The sequence below is a fragment of the Hippopotamus amphibius genome, chromosome 12 (assembly GCF_030028045.1).
Source record: "Hippopotamus amphibius kiboko isolate mHipAmp2 chromosome 12, mHipAmp2.hap2, whole genome shotgun sequence".
NCBI classification, from domain to species: domain Eukaryota; kingdom Metazoa; phylum Chordata; class Mammalia; order Artiodactyla; family Hippopotamidae; genus Hippopotamus; species Hippopotamus amphibius.
In genome coordinates, this window is record NC_080197.1 from 88,423,897 (window position 1) to 88,439,194 (window position 15,298).

The window sequence follows — 15,298 nt, forward strand, 5'->3', positions numbered from 1 at the left end:
GTGGGTGACTCACGAACTGGAGAACAGTTATACCACAGAAGTCCACCCACTAAAGTTAGGGTTCTGAGCCCCACGTCAGGATTCCCAACCTGGGAGTCCAGCAAAGGGAGGAGGAATCCCCAGAGAATCAGACTTTGAAAGCCAGCGGGATTTGATTGCAAGACCTCCACAGGACTGGGAGAAACAGAGACTCCACTCTTGGAGGGCACACAAAAAAGTGTGCTCACCAGGACCCAGGGGGAAGGAACAGTGACCCCATAGGAGACTGAACCAGACCTACCTGCTGGTGTTGGAGGGTTGCCTGCAGAGGTGGGGAGTGGCTGTGGCTCACCAAGGAGAGAGGGGCACTGGTAGCAGGGGTTCTGGGAAGTGCTCATTGGCATGAACCCTCCCGGAATCCACCATTAGCTCCACCAAAGAGCCTGTAAGCTCCAGTGCTAAGTAGCCTCAGGCCAAACAACCAACAAGGTGTGAACACAGCCCCACCCATTAGCAGACAAGCAGATTAAAGTTTTAGTGAGCTATGCCCACCAAATCAAATTAAAGTCTTACTGAGCTCCGCCCAACCAGCCCTACCCATCATCAGTCCCTCCCATCAGGAAGCTCACAGGAGCCTCTTAGATAGCTTCCTCCACAAGAGGGGAGACAGCAGGATCAAGCAGTATCAGCAGTATTTCGTCTTGTGGAACTGAAAACCACAGCCACAGAAAGATAGAGAAAATGTAAAAGCAGAGGACTTTGTACTAGATGAAGGGACAGGATAAAAACCCAGAAAAACAACTAAATGAAGAGGAGATAGGCACCCTTCCAGAAAAAGAATTCAGAGTAATGATAGTGAAGATGATCCAGGACTTTGAAAAAAGACTGGATGCAAAGATTGAAAAGTTTACCAAAGACCTAGAAGAATTAAAGAACAAACAAACAGAGATATGCAACACAATAACTGAAATGAAAAATACACTAGAAGGAACCAATAGCAGATTAACTGAGGCAGAAGGGTGGATAAGTGACCTGGAAGACAGAATGGTGAAAATCACTGATGTAGAAAAGAATAAGGAAAAAAGAATGAAAAGAACTGGAGACAGCCTAAGAGACCTCTGGGACAATGTTAAACACACGAACATTCGCATTATAGGGGTCCCAGAAGGAGAAGAGGGAGAGAAAGGACCCAAGAAAATATTGGAAGAGATTCTAGTTGAAAACTTCCCTAATATGGGAAAGGGAATAGCTACCCAAGTGCAGGAAGCGCAGAGAGTCCCAGGCAGGATAAACCCAAGGAGAAACACGCCAAGACATATAGCAGTCAAATTGACAAAAATTAAAGACAGAGAAATTTTATTAAAAGCAACAAGGGAAACATGACAAATAACCTACGAGGGAACTCCCATAAGGTTAACAGCTGATTTCTCAGCAGAAACTCTGCAAGCCAGAAGGGAGTGGCACGATATATTTCAAGTGATGAAAGGGAAGAACCTACAACTAAGAATATTCTACCCAGCAAGGATCGCATTCAGATTCAATGGAGAAAGCAAAAGCTTTCCAGACAAGCAACAGCTAAGAGAATTCAGCACCACCAAACCAGCCCTACAACAAATGCTAAAGGAACTTCTCTAAGTGGGAAACAGAAGAGAAGAGAAGGACCTACAAAAACAAAAACAAAACAATTAAGAAAATGGTACTAGGAACATACATATCGATAATTACCTTGAATGTAAATGGACTAAATGCACCAACCAAAAGACACAGACTGGCTGAATGGATACAAAAACAAGACCCATATATATGCTGTCTCGAAGAGACCCACTTCAGACCTAGGCACACATACAGATGGAAAGTGAGGGGATGGAAAAAGATATTCCATGAAAATGGAAATCAAAAGAAACCTGGAGTAGCAATACTCATATCAGGTAAAATAGAATTTAAAATAAAGAAATGTCACAAGAAACAAGAAAGGACATTACATAAAGATCAAGGGATCCATCCAAGAAGAGGAGATAACAATTATAAATATCTATGCACCCAGTATAGGAGCCCCTCAATACATAAGGCAAATGCTAACAACTATGAAAGAGGAAATGCAAGGCAGAAATAGAGACACAGGTGTAGAGAACAAATACATGGACACCAAGTGGGGAAAGTGGGGAGGGTTGGGGGGCGATGAATTGGGAGATTGGGATACCAATTGTACACTCTAAATATATGCTGTTTATTGTCTTTTGTATCTTAATAAAAGTTCTTAAAAAAGAAAAAGAAAGAAAAAGAACACTTTGCACTTTAGGGCACATTGCTGCTTCATGCTGTGCCTTCTCATGCAAATTTCGCAACACCTGGAAAGAAGGCACGAATCCTTTTTGTGCCACAGAATTATGCTTTCCAAAATGTGGGTTGTAATCCACCAGTGGATCATGAAATGTCTAATAGAACATGACCAGCATTCTTTTTTAAAATTATTTTTATTTTATATTGGAGTATAATTGATTAACAATATTGTGTTAATTTCAGGTGTATAGCAAGGTGATTGTTATACATATACATGTATCTATTCTTTTTAAAATTCTTTTCCCATTTAGATTATTATAGAGTTGAGCAGCATTCCCTGTGCTATACAGTAGGACCTTATTGGTTATCTATTTATTTATTTTTAAACTTTTTATTTTATATTGGAGTATAGTTGATTAACAATGTTGTGGTAGTTTCAGGTGTACAGCAAAATGATTAAGTTATATATAATACATGTATCTATTCTTTTTAAAATTCTTTTCCCGTTTAGGTTGTTATATAATATTGAGCAGAGTTCCCTGTTTTTTATACAGCAGGTCCTTGTTGGTTATGCATTTTAAATATAGCAGTGTATAAGTCAATCCCACACTACCTATCTCTTCCCCCCACCCATTCCCCACCCCTGCCCCCTTAACCATAAATTCGTTCTCTAAGTCTGTGAATCTGTTTCTGTTTTGTAAATAAGTTCATTTGTATCATTTCTTTTTAGATTCCACATATAAACTGTATCATGCATATTTCTCTTTCTCTGTCTGACTTACTTCACTTAGTATGACAATCTCTAGGTCCATCCATGTTGCTGTAAATGGCATTATTCCATTGTATATGTGTACCACATCTTTATCCATTCCTCTGTCGATGGACATTTAGGTTGCTTCCATGTCTTGGCTATTGTAAACAGTGCTGCAGTGAACATTGGGGTGCATGTATCCTTTCAGACCATGTTTTTCTCTGGATATATGCCCAGGAGTGAGATTGCAGGATCATATGGTAACTCTATTTTTAGTTTTTTGAGGAACCTCCATACTGTTCTCCATAATGGCTGAACCAATTTACATTCCCAACAACAGTGTAAGAGGGTTCCCTTCTGTCCACACCCTCTCAAGCATTTGTTGTTTTGGATTTTTTGATGATAGATATTTTGTAATTGTCATTGACTTTTGACAACTTAATTGTTATGTGTTTTGGAGAAGGTCTGTTTGTATTGAGGTAATTAGTTGTTTTCTTAGCTTTGTGGACTTGTATATCCAGTTCCTTTCTAGACTTGGGAAGTTCTCAGCTATTATTTCTTTTCTTTTTTTTTAAACTCTTTATTGGAATTTAATTGCTTTACACTCTTGTACCAGTTCTTTAATTAAACTCTCTGCTCCTTTCTCTATTCTCTCCTCTTTTTTGGGATACATATTGCCTAATATTAACATTCCTAAAAGAGTCAGATAGTGCTGTAGACTTTCCTGATTTTAAAAATATCTTGATTCTCTTTTCTCTACTATTTGGATCTTTTCTAGATTCCTATCTTCCTGTTCCGTAATTCTCTCTTCCATATGGTCTGCTCTACGTCCAATGCTTTCTAATGCACTCTTTGTTGTCTTTGTTGATTTCTTCACCTCCAGAATTTTTGTTTGATTCCTTTTTAGAATTTCAATTTCTCTGCTAAACTATTCCTTCTGTTGATTAATTTTATTCCTGAGCTCAATGAACTGCCTTTCTTTTTCTTATAGCTCATCAAGTGTTTCTGTCAATTAGATCTCAGTATTCTGTGAATTTGTTTGGTCTTTGGAGAATTGTCATTTTCTTTTTGTGGTACAGTATTAACTGTGATTCTTCATGGTGCTTGATAAGTTGTTCCTCTGCTAGCATATTTGAGGAATCAAACACCTTTCTACTTGATTCTAATGATTCAATAGCTTAGAAATTAGAGGCTTTTCTTTTGTTTTCCAGTATGTGGGTGCTATAGTAGAAGTTCTTGGTTTCTCTTAACTAAGTTGCCTCTGTTTATATTTGAGAGTTGGCAGTTTCCACCCTTCACTGCCTTTGTCAGAGATATTGCCCCATGCCCTTGTTATCACTGTGTGTGCCTCCAGTGTCGTTGGTGCCTTGCTTCTGCCACACTGCCATCACTGCCTGGGGCACTGGGATGGTGGGCTCTTACACAGCATCCAGGATCTCCTGAGTTTCAGGCTCTGCATTTGTGGTGGGAGGAGGAAGTTTGGGAGGAGCCAGGGTCGTACGGGTGCCTCTGCCTCTGTATTCGTCAAGTTCACGAACTCCATTGCTGGGGGCAGGGCAGGGCAGGGGGTCAGAGTCATAGGTGTATTTGTGGTTGGAATCATGGGGTCCCAGGCCCTGCTGCTGCTGCTGCCCAGTTACTTATGGTTGTGAGTACTGCTGTGGTTGGGAGGCCAGAGTCTTATGCACTGCCTCCCCTGCTGCTACAGGGTTCTCTGTTGCTGTGGGCTCAGTTGCCATGGCTGGAGGACTGGGACTGCAGACACTACCTTCACGGTTCCCCTCATTCTGCCTCCTCTGTATGTTCCAGTCCACACAACTTTATTTTTATTTTTTAAAAATTTTTATTTATTTTTTTTCTCTGTCCTTTTCTTTATTTATTATTTTTTTTTGAGGTACACCAAGTTCAATCATCTGTTTTTATTTTTTATTTTTTTATTATTTTTTTTGGGGGTACACCAGGTTCAATCACCTGTTTTTATACACATATCCCCGTATTCCCTCCCTCCCTCAACTCCCCCCCCCCCCCCCGTCCCAGTCCTCTAAGGCATCATCCATCCTTGAGTTGAACTCCCTTTGTTATACAGCAACTTCCCACTGGCTATCTATTTTACAGTTGGTAGTATATATATGTCTATGCTACTCTCTCACTTCGTCTCAGCTTCCCCTTCACCCCCCCGCCTCCCCAAACCTCGAGTTCTCCAGTCCATTCTCTGTATCTGCGTCCTTGTTCTTGTCTTGTCACTGAGTTCATCAGTACCATTTTTAGATTCCGTATATGTGAGTTAGCATACAATATTTGTCTTTCTCAGTCCACACACCTTTAGATGTACAGATATGTGGAATTCCGTGGCATCCTGGTGTGCTGGGCATGGGGACCTTTGTTGACTTGTGAATGTGTTATTGGTTTTATATTTAAGGGGAGAGACAAAAGGAATATCTCACTTCATCATGATGCTAATGTCATTCACAAAGTTCATCATCTTTTTCTCTTAGCCATAAATACAGAATGCCCCAGGACGGTATCAATACTACCTTGCTTTTGCTTGATGAATCATATATTAATGTTTTAAGCAATAGCCTACTTACATTTTGTGTCCCCCTCCCCCCAATTCATGTGGTGAAGCCCTATCCCCCTAATGTGACTGTATTTGGAAATAGGGCCTATAATGGGATAATTAAGGTTAAATGAGGTCATAAGAATAGGACCCTTGGGACTTTCCCCGCGGTCCAGTGGCTAAGACTCCGCACTCCCAATACTGGGGGCCCAGGTTTGATCCCTGGTCAGGGAACTAGATCCTACATGCTGCAACTAAGAGTTCACATGCTGCAACTAAAGACCCTGCATGCTGCAACTAAAGATTCCAAATGCTGCAACTAAAAAAAGATCCCGCAAGCCACAACGAAGATCCTACCTGCCACAACTAAGACCCCGTGCAGCCAGATAAATAAATATTAAAAAAGAAACTTAAAAAAAAAGAATGGGTCCCTTATGATAGGATAATATGATAGGATTAGTGTCCTTATAAAAAGAGACACCAAAGTTCTCTTTCTCTCCCTTTCTTTCTTTGTGCGCACAATGAAGAGGTCATGTGAACACACAGCAAATTGGTGGCTGCCTATAAGCCAGGAGGAGAGGTCTTACCAGAAACAAACTATACTGGCACCCTGATATCTGACTTCCAGCCTCCGGAACTGTGAGATAATAAGTTTAAGTTACCCAGTTTGTATTTATTTTATTATGGCAGCCTCAGGAGACTAATATATCTCCACAATGCAAAAATATACAACTTCATTTTTTTATAGCTAATATTCATTTCTCTTTTAAGCCCCCATTTACATCTGATGCAGAACTTAATGAGTTAGTTAATCACGAACTCAGTAAACTTTAATGATTTCTGAGTCATTTAAGGTTAAACCTTATTTACATTCAGAGTTATCCCTTTCTTGTTTATTACCGGGGTCCATATTATGCTCTGTGCCTGGCACCGATGTTACTGTGGTGCTGGTGATGAGAGGCATTACTCTGAAACAGTGGTCTACTTTAGTTCTTTGTTGACCTCTTGCTCCACATGCTGCTCCCCTGCTCTAGTCCTTTGCTGCCTCTCTTGCTCTATCATGACATAGCTCATCCTTATTTCCTGGTAATACTGACCATGTCACATCTTTGAATTCAACTCTCATCTGAGTCAGAGGACCCATTTGCAGGCCACTAGCTCTCTTATTGTAACCTAGCATCTTTGCCCCACTAGTAGGCACACTGAAGTCTTTGGATGTCCTTCTGTGGCATTCTAAGACCAAGAGAAACTCAGGAGATTGTTCCTACAACCTTACATGTCCTCAATCCACACTGCTTTTTCAAATCTCTGCTGGTTACACTATATTTTGTGTGGACTTCTCAATGGGCTTATCATGTTCCCCCCACCGCTCCCACTCCCAGGAGGCAAGACTCAATTCTTTACCCCATACCTCCAAACGTAGTAGAGGGTGAATCTTTAGTATCCATATACATACATCAAATGTGGCCTAAGGATTGGGTGGTAACATGTCAGAGCCCTCCATGCTCACAGTGAATTTTCCTGCATATTTTCCCAATTCTCTCCTCAATTTGATTCAGGTCTAGTTGCATATTCCTTCAAATGTTTTCATGCCTTTTAAACTTAGAATCCAAGGAGTTTGGAGTCTTTGTTCTCTGATTCTACTGTGAATGGGCAGATGGGGAAAACTTTGGGTACCAAGTAAAGAAAGCAGAGTGGAAAGAAATATCACAGTTCTATTAGTACTTTCCATAACATCCTGCTTGAGATGCTTTCCACTCGTTCTTTATCTAACTGACTCTCTCAGTAGCTTCATGATGGTGACTGACATACAAGATTATCACGATTGTCTATTTGACATAAAAGATTATCACATTGAAATCCTTTTTCCACTTAAACATCCATGCATTTTCATTTCTTTTTCCCAGTGTATATAAAATTCACATAGCTATCACTTTCTTTTTCAAACATTGTTTGAGTCATCCCTATCTTTCTTGTGTTTTTATTTTATGCTGTGTTCATTCTTACAACCTTGCCTTTTTCTATAGATGAGTATGCTCAAGTTGTTGTGGGAAGTATTTATCTATTTCTTCAGACTGTTCATTATTTCCCAAATGGTTAGACCTAACTTGTGGTGGGAAACCTGGAGTCTGAGGTCAATTTTGGTTGCCAGTTTTGGAAAAGAAATCAAAACAAAAGAAAACAAAATCGAATGCAGCTAATCTTAGAATGGTCGGAGAGAGGTCAGATTTGAACACATGTCCTCATGTTGTACACATTCCTCGGCCTGAGTCTCTCTCTCCTTTCTCTTTTCACATACTCTATAGGGACCAGTCTGAGGAGGACCAGAGGCCAGGACAAAGCCCAGCAATGGCTGGAGCAAGAGAAATCTCCCCATTTCTAGTCATATAATCTCAGCCTTCCCACTGTTCCCCTTCTCTTTGGGGTTTGATTGATGTCAAGGTTAGTTAATTTGAAATATTGATTATTTCAAGCACCTGAGGTCTGGGCATAATCCATTACATCAGCTTTAAAGTGAAAAACCTGATGTTTCATAAAGTCCACTGAATCCTTGCCCACAAGACCCTATCATATATAGGTTGACAGCATGGATCAGAGCTAGGACAGTGATCCCCTATACCATTTCATTCCCTTCCCACACTCATCACTTCCTCCAAAATTCAAATCTTTCTCAAAATGAGACTCATTTTTTTGTCAGGTCACTCCTGTGGATCTCATATTTAGAAAGTCATCTATAAACAGTGAAGGTGACAATAGGTGGCTTGAAGACTTTAACCTGCCCATCTCTCATCAACTTAATTCTCTGATAGAAAATTTGTTATTTTCTTAATCTTTCATGAAATTCTGCACAAGCTCTCCCAACTGGTTTATCACCACAAAATACCTTCTATCAATACATAGAAATTTCAGATTCTCCACTATCAAAGATTTTGGGGAGGTCAGAAAGGGGAAAAGTTCTACTATCCTGAGGTTCCTTGACCATGCTGGCTGGGGGCTGAACTTAGGCTTTTATTTTTGTAGTGGTGGACCAGGGAATAAAGTTTAACTTGTTTTAAAAGTCTTGCAGTAAATGTTAAAGAGCCCAAATTGTCGAATTCAGAGGCATTATTCTCTACATTATGCCCATAATGTAAGAATTTGTTTCCTAAGTGTGATTGGAAAAGGTGCCAACATTATTATGAGCCTCTTAATTTATTAACACCTGTGCTAGCTTGTGAGAAAAGTCTGCTTTCTTGTTGACCCTAGGAATGATGGTTTATGCCATTTACGTATTCAATTATGAGCTTCCTTCTGGTCTCAGGGAAGAAAAGGATTAAGTTTAAATATGCTGAAAAATACCTCTTCTAAGAAACTTTACGTTGGTCTCCTAACCAAGTACACTGAGAAAACAGCACAGACTCAGTTCAGGTTTTGCAAAATGCAGAGGCAAGGCCTCACAAGTAGTGAGAGCAGGAGTCAGGAAACAGGGAATAAGGGTTTAGTCAATAAGGCCTGTCTCCAAGGTATATGGTAGATGTAGTCTGCCAGGCCAAACTTGTATCTAAGTCCTCCATTACTTTATTCAGTAGCTGTAAAGCCTAATAATTGCTATCATTTTTTGCCATATTTTTGATCTATATCTATATATCTATATATATGTCTATGTCTATATATATATCTATATCATCTATCTATATCTATCTATCTATCTATCTATCTATCTATCTATCTATCTATCTATCATCTATCTATGTATGTAGGAAGCAAACCTATGCCTTCTTTACCATTTTGCTATGCTTATCCACTTTCTTAATTATATTCTTTGTTTAACATTGAATATTGGGCTGAATGGTCTCTGGAATTTTTATACATTTATCATTCTCCCATTTCATTTTACAGTATAGCAGATGCTGATGGTACCTATCCAACAAATATTTCACCCTTAGAATGTCTATGCTTACTGGTCCAACTTAAAAATGTCAGTCTCTGGATCTTTTTCCTCAGGCCTTTCTATTACGTTGCGTCCTACTTTATTCCCAGCATCCCAGCTACACAACTTTTACCTGTGGTAAATTGGGATGAGATACAGATAGAAGGGAATGCATCAGCATATGCAGTATCTTTAGCAATTGAAAGATATGAGCATGGTAACAATCATGAGAAGCGTGCATTTGGTTTGTTGTTGTGAAATGTAATTGGTGTGCTCAAGTAACTGGTTAACCCAGGACAGCCTTGGGTTAAACAGTTACCAGCCTAGTGCATGGTGTACACGAAAGCTAAAAGGACTTTCTGAGAGTTTTAAAAGAAACCCTTTCTCCTGTAATCAAAGAGCAGACTGTAGTGAAAATGGGCCCAGGACCTGACTATTAGAGTAGTTCAAAAGAGGGCTTAATTCACAGCTCAGCAAATATCCTATGCCATATTTAGGGGCTTAATAGAAAAGGATTAGGACTGTGAGACTTGGGATGGGGACATCTGGATGAATATGCTTCAGCTTCCTGAATCCCCTGAATCATCAGAGCCTATAGAACTGGCTCACTAACCTTTGCAAGATTATAGCAGTTTTTCCTTGCTTGAAGACCATACAAAAGTCACACCTGAGGCAGATATCTGGTAAGATGTTATGTACCCTCTCTTACCTCTCCCAGTGGCTTCTAAGACCAACGACTGGGGTCAAGTCTTAGCATGGTTGGACTGAGGAAGTATAGCCCTGCTATGGGAGAAAGGGGATTATTTACCAAACCAGCTATAGGATATGAATAATATGTACCCATGAGAACTGAGAAAACATGCCTGAGAATGGATCTTTTAGTGTAGTTTAGTTTTCCTGTTTATTAAAGTATAAAATACACAAGTGAATTGAATGAAGTGCACTCATCTTAAAGGTGGTGCTTGATGAGTTTTTACATATATACGCACTTATGTAACCACCACACAGATCAGGATACAGAAGCTTCCATTAGCTTAGAAAGTTCCCTCATGTCTCTTCCTAGTAAACCCATTCCCCACAGGCAAGCACTGTCCTGACATCACGTGTTGATTATTATTTTCTCGTTTCGAACTTTATATAAATGAAATCATGTGTCTGGTTTCTGTTATCCATGTGTTGTCCAAAGCCTGCTTTTTATTGCTGTAAAATATTACATTGTTTGAATATACTAAAATTTCTTTATCCATTCTCCAGTCGTTGGGCATTTGGGTTGTTTGCAGTTTTTGGCTACAGTGAATGAAGCCGTCATGAACAGCCTAGTAATGGCATTGCTGGATATATATATTTATAGCTCTTTGGTATATACCTAAGAATGTGATTCTTGGGCCTTAGAGCAGTAGCATGGTTTTGATTTAACAGACACTGTCACAGATACTGTTCTGAAGTGCTGAACAAGTATATATTGAGTCCAGTTACTCTCCCTCCTCATCAGACTGGAATGCTTCCAGTATTTTCAATTTTAGCATTTAGAATGATTCCGTTTATATGAAGTTCAGGAACAGGCTAAACTAGTACTTCCTCTCCCTTTAGATTGGTGTTGTGCTGGAAAAGAATATGATATCTAGAGTAGCGGCAGCAGGGACACATGTGAGGATAAAAATCAGTAGATAGAGAATGGCATATAGCAAATGGGTGGAAAGAACATGAATCATTAATGATTCTACTGAGCTACTGAACCAACTCTGAAACACTATCTCCAGGCCGCTTGTTAAATCAATGATAAATATTTTTATGGTTTATGCTACATTAAATCATATTTTGTTACTTGAAGATGAAAGCAAGCGGAATGGATACGTTAGAAATCAAATACATTGATTTAAGCATACTTTTTGTCATTTACTTCAGTTTTGTTGCTTTGTTCATATGGGTTCTGAGTGCTTGTTATTAAGTTTAATCCTGAGGTTTTTATATTGATCTTGCCATAGCAAGTGGATGTTTTTCTATAAGATACATATATATTTTTGGTTTATTGCTGGTATATAGAAAAACTACTGATTGTATGAATATTTAAATTTTTTTACCTTGCTAAACTCTCTTGGAATAATAATTTCTCATTTCTAATAGAGATTTCTTAGATTTTTGGGTAATCGTTATCACCTCCAAATATTTGTAGATCCCCCCTTCCATATTTAAATATCATATTTTAATCTCGTCTCACTGCATTGGAGGGAAATTACATAATAAGTAATATGTGATAGTGTTTTCTTTTAAACTGTAGTTCCTCCAGTTTGATACTATATCATGAAGCATGTGGTTGAATATTGTGTAACATTAAATATTTTTATGAAATAAAGTTATTAGAATTTTTTTATTATTAATATTTGAGGTCAAAATTGTTGTTGAGGGTCTTCCCTGGCAGTCCAGTGGTTAAGAATTCACCTTCCAATGCAGCTGGTGCGGGTTTGATCCCTGGTCAGGGAGTTAAGATCCCACATGCCTTGCAGCCAAAAAAACCAAAAACATAGAACAGAAGCAATATTGTAACGAATTCAATAAAGACTTTAAAAAATTGTCCACATCAAAAAAACTTAAAAAAAATTGTTGTTGAATTTTACTTTAATCCTATTAAGAATCTATTGGGGTGATCATATGATTATTCTCATTTTAATTTATTGAATTGAAGAATCAAAACAATAAGGTTTCATAGTCATGGGTTATTGTTTAGATTATTATTCTTTCAGTACACTTTTAGATTCAGTGAATTAATATTTCATTTAGGCTTGTCTAAATATTCATGGGAGAATGATAATTTTTCAGATTTTGAATCAGTTACTTAAGTTCTAGAAATGCATCGACAATTTTCCATATTATTCTGCCTTCTAAAAAAATACATATAACATTAAAGTTTGCAAAAACTTATTTGAAAAACTGTCAGTGCTTTTTGCCCTTTTGAGCTCATTCTTTGATTATGTTTTGTTTTTTTGTTTTACACATTAAATGACTCAATTTTATTTTTCTTGGTTATATTTTCTTGAAAAGAAACAAAATCCTGTTTTTCAAGTTTAATGAGATGAATCTTAGTATTTCCTTATAATTTTTATTCTTTATATCAGTGTTGTATTATTAGGTTATTTTTCTTTTTTCTTAAATATATTCTACACAATTATGTCAAAATTTATAGATCTTTTTGAATAACTAGAGCCTGGATTTATTTCTTGATTACATTCTTCTGTTTTCTAACATTAATTTGTGCTTTTAGTTCCTTTATCCTCCTTTTCTTATAAGTTTTGTTATCTTTCTAATACTTGGATTTAAGCATTCAGAAACTTGTAATTTTTTCTTGTTTATCAGTAAGTTCATGTAAGGATAGATTTTGTTTCTATTGGAACAACATTGGCAATATTTTTTTAGCTTTAGTATATAATGTTCTTATGTTCATAATATTCTACACAGACTATTGACTTTTTTTTTAACATAGGATTTTTGTTTTACAAAAGTTTTACTTAAAAATTTTACAAGTAGTTGGGATTTGAAAAGGTTAACTTTTATTTAACAAATACCTCTCTTGTTTTCAGTTCTTTCTGCAACTCTTCATAGTCAGACACTAAATCTCCTGAAATGATCATTGTATCTTTTTACCTCATTTTTATTTTGTTGTCTTATTGATCTTCTTGTGGAAGATTGTTTTCATATTCCCTTCCAACCAACAGCATAGACTTTCCAAACAGGTAGCCAAAATCAAGAGCCACTTCCTTGGAATAACAGGATTAGATGTTTGGGTAAGCTCTGGAATCCTTCTTTGAAATTATCTGACACTGTGTAGTTGGAGGAGATGGGGACAAACAAGGAAATACAAAGGAACACAGTCTTTGTGGTTTTGCTTAGGGCTGTCTTTGTTCACTATCTGAAACATTATAGATATTTCCCCAATGTCCTTTTCACAGCTGCCTTCACCTCCTTGTTTTTCAGGCTGTAGATGAGGGGATTCAGCATGGGTGTGACTGCACTGTATTGTACAGAGAGGAGCAAATCCAAAGAGGAACCAGAGGGGGGCATGAGATAACAAAGAAAACCTGAGCCAAAGAACAGGATCACTGCGATAAGATGGGAGGAGCAGGTGGAGAAGGCCTTGCTTCTGCCTGTGGTGGAGCTGATGCTCAGAATGGTGGAGAAGATACGGGCATAGGAGAAGAAGATTGGGATGAAGGTTCCAAGTCCGTGCAATAAGCTGGAGCAGAGAAGGATATTGGTGGTGACAGAGATATCAGAACAGGACAGGGGGAAAAGAGCAGGCAGCTCACAGGTATAGTGGTGTATGATTTGGGCATCACAGAAGTCCAGGTTAGTAGCCAAGAGCACAATGACAAATGCGTTGAGAGAGGCCAGGCCCCACGAGATCAACACCAGCCTCACACAGAGCTGGTTGCTCATCACCTGGCTGTAGAGGAGTGGGTGGCAGATGGCGGCATAGCGGTCATAGGCCATCACAGAGAGTAGACAGGCTTCCGTTCCTGAAGAGAAAAACACAAAGAAGACTTGAGCCAGGCAGCCCTCTACTGAGATGGTTTTCTTCTCAGACAGGAGGTCCTTCAGTAGCTTGGGCAGAGTGACACAAGAGAAGCAGAGGTCCACAAATGATAGGTTACTCAAGAAGAAGTACATGGGTGTGTGGAGGTGAGAATCAGCTCTGATCACCAGCAGCATCGTCAGGTTCCCCATCAGAGTCAGGAGGTAAATCACCAGGAAGAGCACAAAGAGCAGAGCCTCGATGCGGGGGTCGTCAGACAGCCCAGTGAGGATAAAGTCAGTGACCGTGCTGTGGTTCCTCAAGGCCATTTGCGGAGGATGTTTCCTTGGAATAAAATAAAAAATGGGTGATATTGCCTATGATTGTTCCCATTCTTTAGGGCATCATCTTCTCTTCTTAAACTTCTATCCCTACTCTGCCTGAATTTGTGCTCATATATCTCAAAGCTGCCCTCACTATATCTCAGTAAGAGTTTTTGTCCTTTCTCGTTAGTCACCAATTTAGGTAACAGTCTTCACATACTTTAGAGAATTCTATTCCTGTTCCTCAGAGATTTACTGGACAAATAATATTTCTGGCTCACTTGAACATTAATGTTATTCAATTTTCATTGCATGCTCTAAATTTTAGAAATTCTTAAAATCCATGTTTCAAAAACCATTATGCAACATAACTGTGGTGATTTTTTCCAAACCTTTTCTCCTGTCTATTGTTTTTTCATTCAAAATAATCAAAGGCTTCTTAGTTCTTAAACAGCACGTTAAATTTTAATAGATTTTTTTTTGTATACAGAACATTTTCTCACTTCTTATCTCTGTTCTCAAAGCAATTCTATGAGGTATTTCAGGTATGAACACTTATCTTCATTTTACCTCTGAGAAATATGACAGAGACTTGTTAACAACCAGCTAGCACCAGGAAATAAATTCCATAGTTTTTTCCCTAATTCTCATCTGAATATCTAGGCCTGGTCCACAGGAATAAAGACCACTTTTCCTATCTTGACATTCAGAATTCTTCCTCTGTCCTTAACCTGTATTTTAGCCTGTTTGGCATCTTTTGAAACTAGAAAGGTCTGTTTATTTCTCTCTTTTACTACATTGTTCTCCTTTTGGATATTCTACTTTATCCACTGGTCCAAACTCTCCTGTGCCTTCCAGACTTACCTCAAATCCTGCTATTTCTCCATCAAGTGTAGTTAAAATCCTGATCCTGTTAACAAAGTAATCAGCCCAAGCTCCAGTTCATCTTAGGCTCATGTCTGGGTTACCTTTGTGTCTGTTCACCTTTGAG

At 38.5% G+C, this 15,298-nt stretch overlaps 1 protein-coding gene across 1 annotated transcript; it reads right to left on the reverse strand.

Moving 5' to 3' along the window:
- Positions 1-13,389: 13,389 nt before the first annotated feature.
- Positions 13,390-14,313, reverse strand: LOC130833547 (olfactory receptor 8S1-like). The gene has a single exon (XM_057703287.1). The coding sequence runs from the start codon at positions 14,311-14,313 to the stop codon at positions 13,390-13,392; it is 924 nt and encodes a 307-aa protein (XP_057559270.1).
- Between the last annotated feature and the right edge of the window lie 985 nt (positions 14,314-15,298).